Genomic DNA, 13,609 nt, shown 5'->3' on the forward strand with positions numbered 1-13,609 from the left:
TTCAAACAAATACAAAATGTTTATTACACAGAAATGTAGTAACTGAACAAACGGCCAATTTGTTAAACTTAGAAAAGTACCAACTTATTTCCAAAAAAAAAAAAAAAAAAAAGGAAAACCTTTACATTTTTCTTACTTAAGCTGATTCATCTCCAAGTTATAAATGTTACAAAATTTTTATTTAAAAAAAAATGTTCCCCTATGATTGTCCCAGTTTATTTTGCTATGCCATGATGAAAACAAAGAATCTTTGAAATGTTCCGAGTATTAAAATGAAGCAATGTTTGTAACATCAACTTATTCGGGGAAACTTTTACATCAGTAACAGGCCAGCATACCCATGAAATACCCTCTTAGTATAAACAGGAAATACGACAACGCCGCATGAAAGTCAATACCTATCGGTTCACATACAACACAATTATCACTCTGACTGAGTTTAGGGCTATTGAAAGAACATGGTTAGTGACTCTCTCCTGGTATGACTGAGTATGTTGACATTCTCATCAACTGAGTATCAACTTCATTATCTCATATTCTTTTCTCAATTCCTTGTCTCCAGGTTGGGATGGCCCTAAAAAGAAGAAGGGCAATTATAAATACAAAGGAAATTAAAAAAAAAAAATCCTAACTAATTAAATACTAACTTAAAAAAAGTATAAGGATTTACTTGATCAACTTTTTGCTGTAAAATGTAGCATACATACATACAGAAATTGCATAAAATATAAACATGTAGTTATTAAATTATTATAAAGGGGACAGCCACTCTCACTCCTTTTTTACCTGTGTGGAATCTGCAGAAGCGGCCCAGAGCCTGTGGGTCCTGTCTTTTTGGTCCTTTCCTCCCAACCTTTGGTAGGTCTGTAAAGCCTAGAGGGATCTCTACTAACGTTGTTTTCAACCTATAATCAAATAAAATGAATGCCAGTTGATTTATATAAACTATTTATACAAACTAGTTTGGACTAGTGGGTGAGATCCCTAGTAACAGCAAGCAGTTTTAAGAAGCATCCTCAATATTAGCCAAACAGAAATAAAACTGTTAGTAACCTTTTCACCATAAACTTGTTTTTAAAATTTTATTTATTTATTTTTTTAAAAGCTTATTTATTTATTTGTGAGACAGAAACAGGATGGGGGGTGCAGAGTGAGAGAGAGAGAGACAGAGAGAGAGAAAGAGAATCATAAGCAGGCTCCGAGCTGTCAGCACAAGCCCAATGCGGGACTTGAATTCATGAAACCGTGAGATCATGACCCTGAGCCGAAATCAAGAGTCGGAAGCTTAACAAACCAAGCCACCCAGGCACCCCCTTTTCAGTAAACTTCTCATTGTGCTTCTAGAGCTAACACAAAATCTGGACTACATCAATCTATTAATAAACTTAATTTAGTTTATTTTTTTCTAATTCAATGATTTTATTCTGTTTCCATTGTTGTTCTAGTTTTTCTGTTTGTAACCTGAGGGAAATGTAAGGTAGCCAAGTGTGATAGTGGGATAGGCAGACAATAACTTTAGGACAAATAACCACCAGAAGTTCTTGATTTTACCCATGAGAGTCACCAACATCTGTGGTTCTGAGTCCTACCAGGGAGATTAAGCCATGTGCCTAGCTCACTTGGTCTAAAATAGAGGCATATACAGAAAATAAGAAAAACAGAATGAAGAGTAGGAAGAGAGAACTAATTCAGGGTAAAGAAAATAACATGCTTCTGGGGTGCCTGGGTGGCTCAGTCAGCTGAGCATCCGACTTCAGCTCAGGTCATGATCTCATGGTTCGTGAGTTCGAGCCCCATGTCGGGCTCTGTGCTGACAGCTCAGAGCCTGGAGCCTGCTTTGGATTCTGTGCCCTCTCTCTCTGCTCCTCCCCTGCTCACACTTTGTCTCCCTCTGTCTAAAACATAAATAAAATTTTTTTTTAAAAATTAAAAAAAAATAAAAGAAGGTGCTTATAATGTGAAATGGCAGAATTCAAACAACAGTTGCCTAAGTTGTGCTAAGCTGTGCTTTGTAACATGTAAATACATAAGTATGAAATTTAGAGGAAATGATACAGAAATGGAGCACTGAATATAAAGAAAATGGATTTTAGGGTCACTGGGTGGCTCAGTCGGTTGAGCATCTGACTCTCGATTCGGCTCAGGTCAGAATGTTACAGTTCGTGGGATTGAGCCCCATGTCAGGCTCTGCGCTGACAGCGCAGAACCTGCTTGGGATTCTCTCTCCCCCTGCCCCTCCCCCACTCACACTCTATCTCTTTTTCTCTCAAAATAAATAATTGTTTTTAAAGAAAATAGATTTTATGCTTGTATCCTTACCAATCAAGGAATCAGGACAGTAACGATAAAAATAAAGAAATCTCAGCAGGCAGTACCTTTTCTTTTAATTTTGCCAGTCTTCTTTGTTTTTCTGCCTTTTCCTCTTCCTTTGACTGTCTGTCTAGAATTTTCAGTTCAAGTTTATGTAAATCCTAAAAAATACACACCAACAAAAGAAGGATAACATTAAGAAAACAAAGTTGATCGGAATTTGTTTCAAAGCAGCATAGATGCTGTTCCCTCTGCCAGGAAGGATCCCCCCTTTCTTCTCTTTCAAGACTCCACTGCAGCATCACCTTCGGTCTCACACAGCTACGAATGCTTCCGTTGCTGCCTATCTAATGCCTCAAGTGCCCAGGCCACACCTCCAGCACCGCACTCTGCTCTCTCCTAATAAACCCCACGTATTGGAATTAACCCCCTTCTGCTGCAGCCTCCCACTTGAACGTCTCCCTTTCCCACGAGACTACAATTGGTACAAATTAGGGAGCACGGCTTTCTCATTTGGCTTATGTGAATGCTGGGTACGGGCCTGGCACGTGAGAAGCACTCAATATTCGCTGACCTCAATCTGGAAGTAAACCTCTATGTGCAGCATCAAAGATCCGGGGGGCCACCTGGGTGGCTCAGTCGGTTGATCGTCCGACTCTTGATTTCGGCTCAGGTCGTGATCCCACGGTTTGTGGGATCGAGCCCTGTGTAGAGCTCCGTGCGGGGCATGGAGCCTGCTTAGGATTCTCTCTCCTCCTCTCTCTGCCACTCCCCTGCTCTCACGCATGTGTTCTCTCTCCCTCTCCCTCTGCCCCTCAAAATAAATAAATACACTTAAAAAAAAAAAAAAGAAAGAAACCGGATTCAGGACCCCTATTTACTCACTCTCTCTTGAAACCTGGAAATCTCCTCAGCAGCCATTTTCCTTTTTTCTGCCTTTTCCGTCTTTTCCCTAATCTCCTTTTCCAGTCTCAGAAATTCTTCCTGTTCCTTCTTCTGCTGGGTGTAACTTTCCAGTAGTAATTTTAGTTTAAACTGGCGCTGGTGCTCTTTCTGTCGCTTCTTCTCTTTCTCTTCCTCTTCTTCTTTCACCTGGGAGGCACGTCTCACTGACATTTCTATACTTTTCTGCTTTTTCCAAGCTTCGACTGCCAATTTCTGCTTCTTTCTTTGTTCCTCTTTTCGCTTTTGATTATCTTTTTTATTGTGAAAGAGCAGAGATATGTTCTCTGCCTTTTCCTTTAACTTAAAAATTTCCTCCTTCTTTTGCTGCTTTTTGGTTTTCCAGTTCTGAATAGACTAAGTGATATAAAAAAGATAGCAAGAGAAAAACTTTAATAACCAAGAGCACTCTTTAAAAAAAAATTTTTTTAACATTTATTTATTTTTGAGAGAGCAGGAGCAAAGAGAGAGAGAAAGAGAGAGAGAGAGAGAGAGAGGTAGATTCCAGAGCAGGCTCCAGGATTCGAGCTGTCAGCACAGAGCCTGATGTGGGTCTCAAGCTCACCAACTGCGAGATCATGACCTGAGCCGAAGTCGGATGTTTAACCGACTGAGCCACCCAGGCACCTCTAACCAAGAGCACTTTAAAATGCAACCTCAGAGAGCCTGGGTGGCTCAGTCGGTTAAGCATCCAACTCTTGATTTGAACTCAGGTCATGATCTCACCGTTGTGAGATTGAGCCCCACATCGGGCTCTGTGCTGACACAGCGGAGCCTGCTTGGCATTCTCTCTTTCCCTCTCTCTCTGCCCCTTCCCTGCTCATGCTGGCATGCTCTCTCTCTCAAAATAAATAAACTTTAAAAAAATGCAATGTCAAATCCATCTTTCTAGAAAGAATATTGATTGCAGAATGCCATTTCCTTAGGTTTTAAAGCTTTTTTTTTCCCCTGTGCAAATGCAATTTTCTACTTATGTTTTATAAAAAATGAATGTATATTTTGAACAGTGAATAGTGGTTTATCCTTTTGGCCTTCCTCCTCCTGTCTGAATCCCCAGGTTCACATGGACTGTACCTCATCAGGTATCCTTCTCCCCTTTACCTCCTTTGCTTGTGTGTTCATGGGGAACATCTGTTTCCTCCAATTATCTTGCTCTGTTTCCAAATCCTCTTTCTAGGCTTGGAATACTTTCTGAGTGACCTTTCTCTGGTCAAATATCAGAAGAGGAATTAAAAAAGGGCTGGTTGAGGGGCACCTGGTGGCTCAGTTGGTTGAACATCTGACTTCGGCTTGGGTCATGATTTCATGGTTCATGGGTTCGAACCCTGCATCAGGCTCTGTGCTGACACCTCAGAGCCTGGAGCCTGCTTTGGATTCTGTGTCTCCCTGTCTCTCTCTGTCTCTCACAAGTAATAAATTAATAAACTTTATAAAAAAATAAAAATAAAAATGGGCTGGTTGAGAGCATGAGGTCTGAAGCCAGGCTATTTGGGACCAAACCCTGCTTCTGCCATTTAGTAGGTGTGAACTTGGATGAGTCACTAAACTTCTCTGTCCTCGTGTTGCTCCTGTTGTAAATAGGGTTGTCATGAAGATGAAGTGAGTCAGTGCCTGGCACATAATGATTCAGAGGTGTGAAGAAAAAAAGTAAAATCGCTTCACTGCATTACATATGGGTACATAAATATTATTGAAAATTCTAGCGGCCTTCTGGCAGCCATAAAAGATACATCTACTGAATTTTTTGCCTTCAAATCAGGAAACCATTTCTTCATCTTTTCTCATGGTGTATCACTCATTCATTAAATAAATCTCTGTGGTATATGTACCATACACGAGGCAAAGTGATCGGAGCCATGGACGATTAAAACAATAGCAAATGCCACTTTGTACATAGTTACTCAAAGTGCAGGCCCACAAACGTATCGGGAATTCATGCCAGAATGTAGATCAATGCATTGCTTTCTTCAACAAGAAAGTTTTCTTTGGAAAAAAAGGGAACTGAGCCAAACAGTATGCTTACTGAGTAGACGGTTCTAGTGCAATCGCTTTATCCTACTGGAAACCAGTTAACACTTTACAAACCCAGCCAGTCCCTGGATCAAGCACTGCTCTAGATGAGGTAGGTGCAAACACACCAGAACACAGAACGTGCCCTTGCACATCATAAAAGAGGTATACACGAGGTGTCTGTGGATCCTGAGGGGGCCTCCTGTGTGTGAGTGGGCAAGTGGGAAGTAACACCTGATCTGGGCGGGTTTTGAGAGGCTGGCGGTGAAGGGGAAAACAAAGAAGGGAGGGTCTAGAAAGAGAGAATAGGACAAACAAGGGTACTCAGGCCAGAAGGTTCAGGGCACGTCTGAAAGTAAGTATCTTCATTGGGGCAAAACACGGGACATGTGAAGGAACGTGGGAGAAACAAATGGAAAATTTCCCACGTATCATCTTAAACTCAGTAGAGTTTAAACTACATTCCTGACGCTCTCCCCCAAGCTTCTCTCTTCTCCTCCACCATGTCCTGCTTCAGTAAATGGCCCCTCAACTTGCATACTCCACCCGTCTCACTCCTGCATTCAGGCTGTCACCAAACACCAGGATACAGAGCGGCTGGGAAGAAGAGCCAGCTAGAATCCCAGTGGTTTACCTTTATGACAAGAAGCACTGTGTCTGCTCCCTTCCCTGGAGAGATGGCTCTCAAACGTTAGCTCGTAACAGCACAGCCAAGTGGCCTTGTGACAACACAGACTGCTGGTCCCACACCCCGAGTTCAGATTAGGTCTGGGGTTGGGGCCCTATGAGTTCTAACAAGTCCCCAGGTAACGCTGACTTTGCTGGTCCATGGACCATTTTGCTGGTCCAGGGACCCCATGTTTTCAGTATCTTGGGAAAAAGGCCCAAATAATTTTTAATAGCTTGTTATTTTGAGGTTTTTAAAATGGCTTGTTTCAGGGGCGCCTGGGTGGCTCAGTCGGTTAAGAGTCTCCTGATCTCGGTTTAGGTCAGGATCTCAGTTTGTGAGATTGAGCCCTTCATTGGGCTCTGTGTTGACAGCACAGAGCCTGCTTGGGGATTCTCTCTCTCCCTCTTTGCTCCTCTCCCATGTTTGCACATGTGCTCTCTCTCTTAAAACAAATTTTTAAAAAAGACTTGTTTCAAAAAAATTTTCTTAAAGTCCCAAATATCAACTTTCCTACATTCAACTTATTTTGAAGGAAAAAAACACAACAATGAACCCCAGTTATTTTCCCTAAGGTTTTATTTTTAAAAGATATTTTTTATGTTTATTTTTGAGAGAGAGAGAGAAAGACAGGAAGAACGGGAGGAGCAGAGAGAGGGGGACAGAGGATCTGAAGAGAGCTCCATGCTGACAGCAGAGAGCTCAACGCAGGGCTCGAACTCATAAACCGTGAGATCATGACCTGTGCCGAAGTCAGATGCTTAACCGAATGAGCCACCCAAGCCCCTTTTAAGATTTTAAATTAAAAGCATGTAGGGGCGCCTGGGTGGCTAAGTCCATTAAGCGAATCTGACTTAGGCTCAGGTCATGATCTCCCAGTTCCTGGGTTCGACCCCAAAGGCCCCACGTCGGGCTCTGTGCGGACAGCTGGGAGCCTGGAACCTGCTTCAGATTCTGTGTCTCCCTCTCTCTCTCTGCCCCTCCCCTGCTCTCACTCTCTCTCTCTTTCTCTCAAGAATAAACATTAAAAAAAACAACTTTAAACATGGAATCAACATTTCTTTAATGCTCCTTAGGTATGTCATCTGTTGAACAGTCATACCTTTGCTGTCCAACCAACCTAGATGACGTTTATTATAGCTGAAGTCCACAAAAAAGTGACTCAGACCTCGACCATCAACCAGGGGCAATCTTTGCCCTCCAGTGGGCATTTGGCAATGTCTGGAGACATTTTTGATGATCACAACTAAGGGAGTGTTAATGGCACCTTGAGGGTGGAGGCCACGGATTCTGCCAACCATCTACAACACACAGGACAACAAAGAATTCTCCAGCCCAAATAGTAACAGTGCCAAGATTGAGAAGTCCTGATTTAAACCAAAGCCAAAATAATATTATTGTGAAAATGCAACTTGTCAGGTATTTGCTACCATTAAGAGTTACCCTTTCCTCTGGGTAGCCAAACTTTTGAGTCTTTTAAAATAAGCCATGAGGGGGCGCCTGGGTGGCTCGTCCAACTCTTGATTTCAGCTCAGGTCATGATTTCATGGTTTACGAGATTGAGCCCCACGTTGGGCCCTGCACTGAGCGTGGAAGGCAGCTTAGGATTCTCTCTCTCTCTTTCCCTCTCTCTGCCCCTCTCCCCTGCTCACATTCTCTATCTAAAACAATAAAATAAAATAAAATAAAATAAAATAAAATAAAATAAAATAAAATAAAATAAAATAAAATAAAGTAAAGTAAAGTAAAGTAAAGTAAAGTAAAGTAAAGTAAAGTAAAGTAAAATAAAATAGGCAATGAGGCTTAAGCTCCAAAACTCAAAGAAACTTTTAAGAATCAAAGACACTTTTTTTTCCTACTGCCTCTTTATTTTCTATTGACAACAATCTGGCCTTGGTGGTAAGATGACTTCTACCAAAAGCCTAAAACAGCTCTGGATTTCCCACATTTCAGGTGCACACAGAGGGTTCTGCCCACAGTCCGAAGTTTTCTGGACCGCTGTTTTATTTCTTGGGGTAGAAGTGTCTGGCCTTGAGGAAATACAACTGTACTTCACTGGCTGGGTAAAACGTTTACCTTCTTGCGGCCTCCGTTTCTCTTTGAAAAGAGTGGGGGGAGGGGACTCTAAACACACTTCCCGGAAAGGCTGTAACATTAACGACTAGACAGTGTCAAGAGTTTACGTAGCACAGTGCCTAGAAGACAGCAACATACAACAGATGACAGCTCTTGTAATGATTCTTACCTCTTTTTTTCTTTCTTCCAGGGCCAGAAAGGTTTGATACCATTTCTCATGCTGCTGAACTTCATCCTGTGTTCTTGCAGGAAGGTTTTCGAGAACCTCTCCCATAAACGCCGGCTTCCCTTTATGTTTGTTTCTCACCTTTACAAAGTTCTGGTGGTCATAGTCGTCCCAGCCCCCCTGTCGCCCTCCTGTCTGCTGAAGGAAGTTTTCAAAATCTACCACTTCTTCCGGAAGGGTGCCTGGCGTCATTTTGTCTACAGGAACCTTGCCTGACGCTGCCCTGCAAGCACGTTCTGCTCCTGAATGACCCAAAGCCCAGGTGTCGATTTTTCTTGATATGGCACTCAGCTCATTATTGGTTGTTTTCTCTTCTTTAATAAGCTCTTCATACCTACAATTTTAAAGGTAAATTGTCAATAATAAGATACAAACCAATCCATATGAACCTTTCCTTTTCCGCCCTCAAATTTCATTATTCCTGACTCTTTCCGTGTCATCGTCTCCACTTAGAATTATTAACATTATAAGCCTCAAAAGAGTTTCCTCAGAGTAAAAAAAAAAAAAACAAAAAACAAAAAACATAATTCAAATTCTTATTTGGGACATTATCTTGTCCGAATATAAATGAAAATTCAGTTTAAACATAAAAAGCAGTCTGAAACCTAAAACAAAAGAAGAGAGGTGTTATACTGCTTTTGTGTAAGACCAGTATTAAATACAGAACAATAAAATGATTTGTGAACAACCTATTGAGAGGCAGTGAAACATAAACGTCAATCATTTTATATTAAAATGAGTTTGAAACATACATCAATCTCTGCTCTTCCTTGAAAGTATTAATTGCATTCTCAATTTCTTCCATCATTTCTCTGAGCTTTTCAACAACTGTAAAAAAACAAAAAAACATGAAAAAACTGTTATGTCATATCTTAAAAAAAATTTTTTTTAATGTTTATTTATTTTGAAGGAGACAGAGACAGAGCTCAAGCAGGGGAGGGGCAGAGAGACAGGGAGACACAGAATCCGAAGCAGGCTCTAGGCTCCAAGCTGTCAGCACAGAGCCTGACGCGGGGCTCGAACCCACAAGCCGTGAGAACATGACCTGAGCCAAAGTCGGATGCTTAACCGACTGAGCCACCCAGGCACTCCTGTTATGTCATATTTTAATATGACTAATAATTAAATGTTGGCAGAAAAGGGAATGTCACACCTTAACTTAAAAATGCTTTGTAACCTAAAGGATAAGACAATTGAGCTTTTATGAAGCTAATGTTTATGGCTGCAATTTTTTTCCGACTATAAATTTATTCCTATACACACATATTATTAAACCTTAATATCATTATTTTTCCCATAGAAATGTTTTACACTACACATGCTGTCTTGTGACAACCGGTTTTTATTTAACAAAATGTGCTTAAACACATGTGGCTAACTTTCCATATCAGTATATATATATATATGTCCCCCTCATTCTTTTCATGGCTACATAGTCTTTCATTGTCTACATCTATCCTAATTCATTTAATTAATTCTCCAAGCGATGAACCTTTCGATAGATGCAATGCCATGCTAAATATTTTTTTGTGTACTGATTTTGCATACTTGGATGTTTTCAGATGATAACAGAGAAATCTGAAATGCCAATAAAACAGCATACGCACCTCACGGTGTGGAGGACGCTGGCGCACTGTCCTCCTGGGAGGCTCTACCGACTTACTGTTCCTGAGTGCCCCCTCCTGCGCACCTCGAACCGTTTCCAAAACGGGAGGCCAAACCGATCGTGACTGATTTCAGTGACATTGTTGTGATTATTAATGAGCCTGAGCAGTATTTTCACATGTGTTTTGTATTTCTCTTGTTATAAACGAGCACCTGATAATCTTTACCCCCTACTCTATTAGGTTATTTACCTTTGTTGCTCCAATTTGTGGGCACTCTTTTTTTTTTTCTTTGAAAGAGAGAGAGAGCTCAAGGAGGGGAGAGGGGCAGAGGGAGGAGAGAGAACCTTCAGCAGTCTCCATGCTCAATGTGGAGCCAGACACAAGGCTCGATAGCACAACTGTGAGATCATGACCTGAGCCAAAATCAAGAGTTGGATACTTAACCGATTGAGCCACCAAGGTGCCCCTGTCGGCACTCTTTATATGTTATGGATATTAGTTTTTTTATAAGTTACATATGTATTGCTGATACTTTCCTAATTTGTTTTTCAACTTTATGGTTTGGGCTTTTTTGTAAAGTAGTCAGGTATGTCCACTCTTGTCTTTATGGCTTCTCATCGTCATTCTTATAAACTAGAATACAATGATAAAAATATTAACTCATATTCTCCTCTAGGAATTTTATGGCTTCATGTATGAATTTAATAAATAATAATTAGGATAGTCACAGCTACTTTTTTTTTTATTAGTGCTTCCTAGATTATAAACACTGAACAAATGTTTTACATTCACTGTCTCTCTATCTCCCAAAGACTCCTGAGTCAGGTCCTATGACTATCTCCGCTTTACAGCTAAGGAAATAAAAGCTCAGAGAGATCAAGCAATCTGCCCAAAATCACATAATGAATAAGGGATTTGATCCTTCAGGAATGAATGTCAGTGTATGCAGGGAGGTAAAGACGCTGTTTCATTTTTTCCAAATGGCTGACATTTGCCCCAATACTACTTAACCTCTTCCTTATATATTGTAAATGCAATTATTTGAAAGGTAATTATTTCAAAAAGTAAATGATGGGAAAAGCACTGGGTTTAGGAATCAGGAAATTAGTCTTTTTCCTCTTTGTCAGCTGAATCTGAACTCCTCCAAACCAAAAGTTTCATGCTATAGGTGACATTACCTGTTCTATCTGCTTCACAATTTTTAAGGATATGATAGCATTTTTAAAATGTTTATTTATTTATTTTGAGACACACAGACAGAAAGCAGGAGGGGGCAGAGAGAGAGGGAGAGAGAATTTCAAGTAGGCTCCACACTTTCAGCACAGAGCCCGATGTGGGGTTCAATCCCGCAAGTATGAGATCGTGACCTAAGCCGAAATCAAGAGTCCAGTGCTTAACCAAGTGAGCCACCCAGGCGCCCCAGGGTGTGATAGCATTTTAAAGCAATTACATCAGCACCAGATATTAGAAGTAATTACCTAATACATCTTTATTAATCCCTAACCAATAAAGTAGGGCTGAGTTCCATTAAGGCCAAACAGAAAACCTGCTTATTAGGAGAGTATAAACAATTCTAACAAGCATCAGGCAATACTAATACAAAAGACAGAACATAAAATCTAAATTTACTTACAGTCAGGTGTAGGCTTCACATCTTTTAACTGATGCTGAAGTTTCTTTACATTGTTATGTATTTTGGCCAATTGTTGCTGGATTTTTGCTCCTATAAGGAAGAAGTATGTACTTTACCGACAGAGGTGGTTGTAAGACTGATCACCATCACTTAGTAAAAGACAGCCAAGAGCAATTACATAATGGACAAAAGAAGGTTATTTGTGTCAAAACAGCCTGAACATTTTAAGTACTCTAAACAAATAAATAAATAAACAAACAAATAAATAAAGTATCCCCAATTTCCTCCAGTATTTAAAAGCACCATGGGTTAAATCTTACCATAAAAGGAAATGTTCCTTCTCTCTCTTTTTTTAACTCTTTGGGGATTGAGTGATTGGACACTGCTCTGAACACATGAACACAGAGAACAGTAGCTTAGATGTGGTCGTGTTTTGTTTTTAAAAAGTTTTTTCTGGGGCGCCTGGGTGGCGCAGTCGGTTAAGCGTCCGACTTCAGCCAGGTCACGATCTCGCGGTCCGTGAGTTCGAGCCCCGCGTCGGGCTCTGGGCTGATGGCTCAGAGCCTGGAGCCTGTTTCCGATTCTGTGTCTCCCTCTCTCTCTGCCCCTCCCCCGTTCATGCTCTGTCTCTCTCTGTCCCAAAAATAAATAAACGTTGAAAAAAAAAAAAAATTAAAAAAAAAAAAAAAAAAAAAAAGTTTTTTCTTTCTTTTTGAATTTGTTATTATTTACGGAAATAGAATTTGATCTCAACTCTATCGTTGGCATATTAAAACTGCCTAACCAGTATTAATTCTACGAACACTGACAAACTTACTAATGGGAATTAATTTCATCTAATCACATCCTCCAAGACAGGGGCTGATAAGACATGTGATGTAACAGTGACACCAGCCATGACCTTGAGGAGATGCCCAGCAGCCAAGGAGTGGTACTTACGCTACCGTTTGCCCACCTCAACCACGGGACTAGCCTGGAGTCACTCACTAGGCCCACAAAAAAAGCCTGGAAAGCAGATGAAGGTCTCACAGACATTTTTAGATGTTCTGTAGCAGCAGCAGAAAGACTGGATTCATCTTTTGTATTTTCACTCTGAAGTAATAACCTTACTTTAATGTTTATTTAAATTATTAGGCTAATATATATTCACAGACATATGTTCATATAATTAATATTATTATTCATTGTTTATCATCTTTGGGTATTTTATGTGCTTCCCCTTTACTTTCTTGCAACTTTCCCACAAATGAGCATGAACCATCAAACAGCTCTGTCCAAAAGTCCTCAGAACCAATTAGGTTTTATGTATTTATTTACTTATACTTTATTTATTTTGAGAGAAAGCACAAGTTGGGGAGGGGCACAGAGAGAGGGAGAGAGAGAATCACAAGCAGGCTCCACTCAGTCAGCACAAAGCCCAACACGGGGCTTGAACTCACAAACCGTGAGACATGACCTGAGCCGAAAGCGGCTGCTTAACCGACTGAGCCATCCAGGTGCCCCCCAATTAGTTTTTTAAAAGTTTACCCATAGGCCCAGAGCCAGTGCTAACGTTCAAAACAAACCATGTGTATATGTGACTTTGGTTTCTTCTACTTTTTACTAAAATCCAAGAGTTCCATAAAACCAGAAACTTAGCCAGTGTATTTTATGGGGTCTCATTCATTCACGGTTGCAGCTCTAGGTCGGGTAACTTTTCCATCAAAGTGTAGGTACTAGGAAAGCATTCAGTTGTTTTGTTTTTGCCATAGTCGGATCAACTACAATGACACTGCCACAGGGCAAATGATCTTTTAATTATTCACTATGGAATTGACACTATGTATGGGCAAACCATTAATTACAATAGTACATAAATGCAGGCCAAAATTGTGGTGTGATATCTCAGGCAAGGAAAAGGTATTTTAAGTTGTAATATTGGAAGAAGAAACTTCTACATGCTTATACTGAAGTAATGCATTCCTTCCTCTCTTAGATAAGCCCAAAGTGCAAATAAAGAAGGGAAAAATGGTATAACAATGGGAAATGAAAAGATACAAATAAAGTTGCCTTAAAAATAGGAATGCACATAGGGGTGCCTGGGTGGCTTAGTCAGTTAAGCGTCTGACTCTTGATATCAGGTCAGGTCTTAATCTCAG

At 40.5% G+C, this 13,609-nt stretch overlaps 1 protein-coding gene across 1 annotated transcript in view; it reads right to left on the reverse strand.

The window, feature by feature from the left end:
* CCDC112 (coiled-coil domain containing 112) overlaps nt 1-13,609 on the reverse strand; it is a 30,499-nt gene continuing 16,890 nt past the window's right edge. The window contains exons 4-10 of the mRNA XM_047083516.1: nt 11,472-11,561; nt 8,984-9,059; nt 8,175-8,565; nt 3,196-3,609; nt 2,376-2,471; nt 787-905; nt 1-574 (exon numbers count right to left, since the gene is read on the reverse strand). Coding sequence (XP_046939472.1) covers nt 532-574; nt 787-905; nt 2,376-2,471; nt 3,196-3,609; nt 8,175-8,565; nt 8,984-9,059; nt 11,472-11,561 — 1,229 coding nt within the window. The 3' untranslated portion in view covers nt 1-531. The remainder of the gene's footprint in view (nt 575-786; nt 906-2,375; nt 2,472-3,195; nt 3,610-8,174; nt 8,566-8,983; nt 9,060-11,471; nt 11,562-13,609) is intronic.

Source organism: Lynx rufus, unplaced genomic scaffold (genome assembly GCF_022079265.1).
Source record: "Lynx rufus isolate CCGP_SWC_20201006 ecotype Redwood Valley unplaced genomic scaffold, mLynRuf1.p SCAF_1, whole genome shotgun sequence".
Lineage (NCBI taxonomy): Eukaryota > Metazoa > Chordata > Mammalia > Carnivora > Felidae > Lynx > Lynx rufus.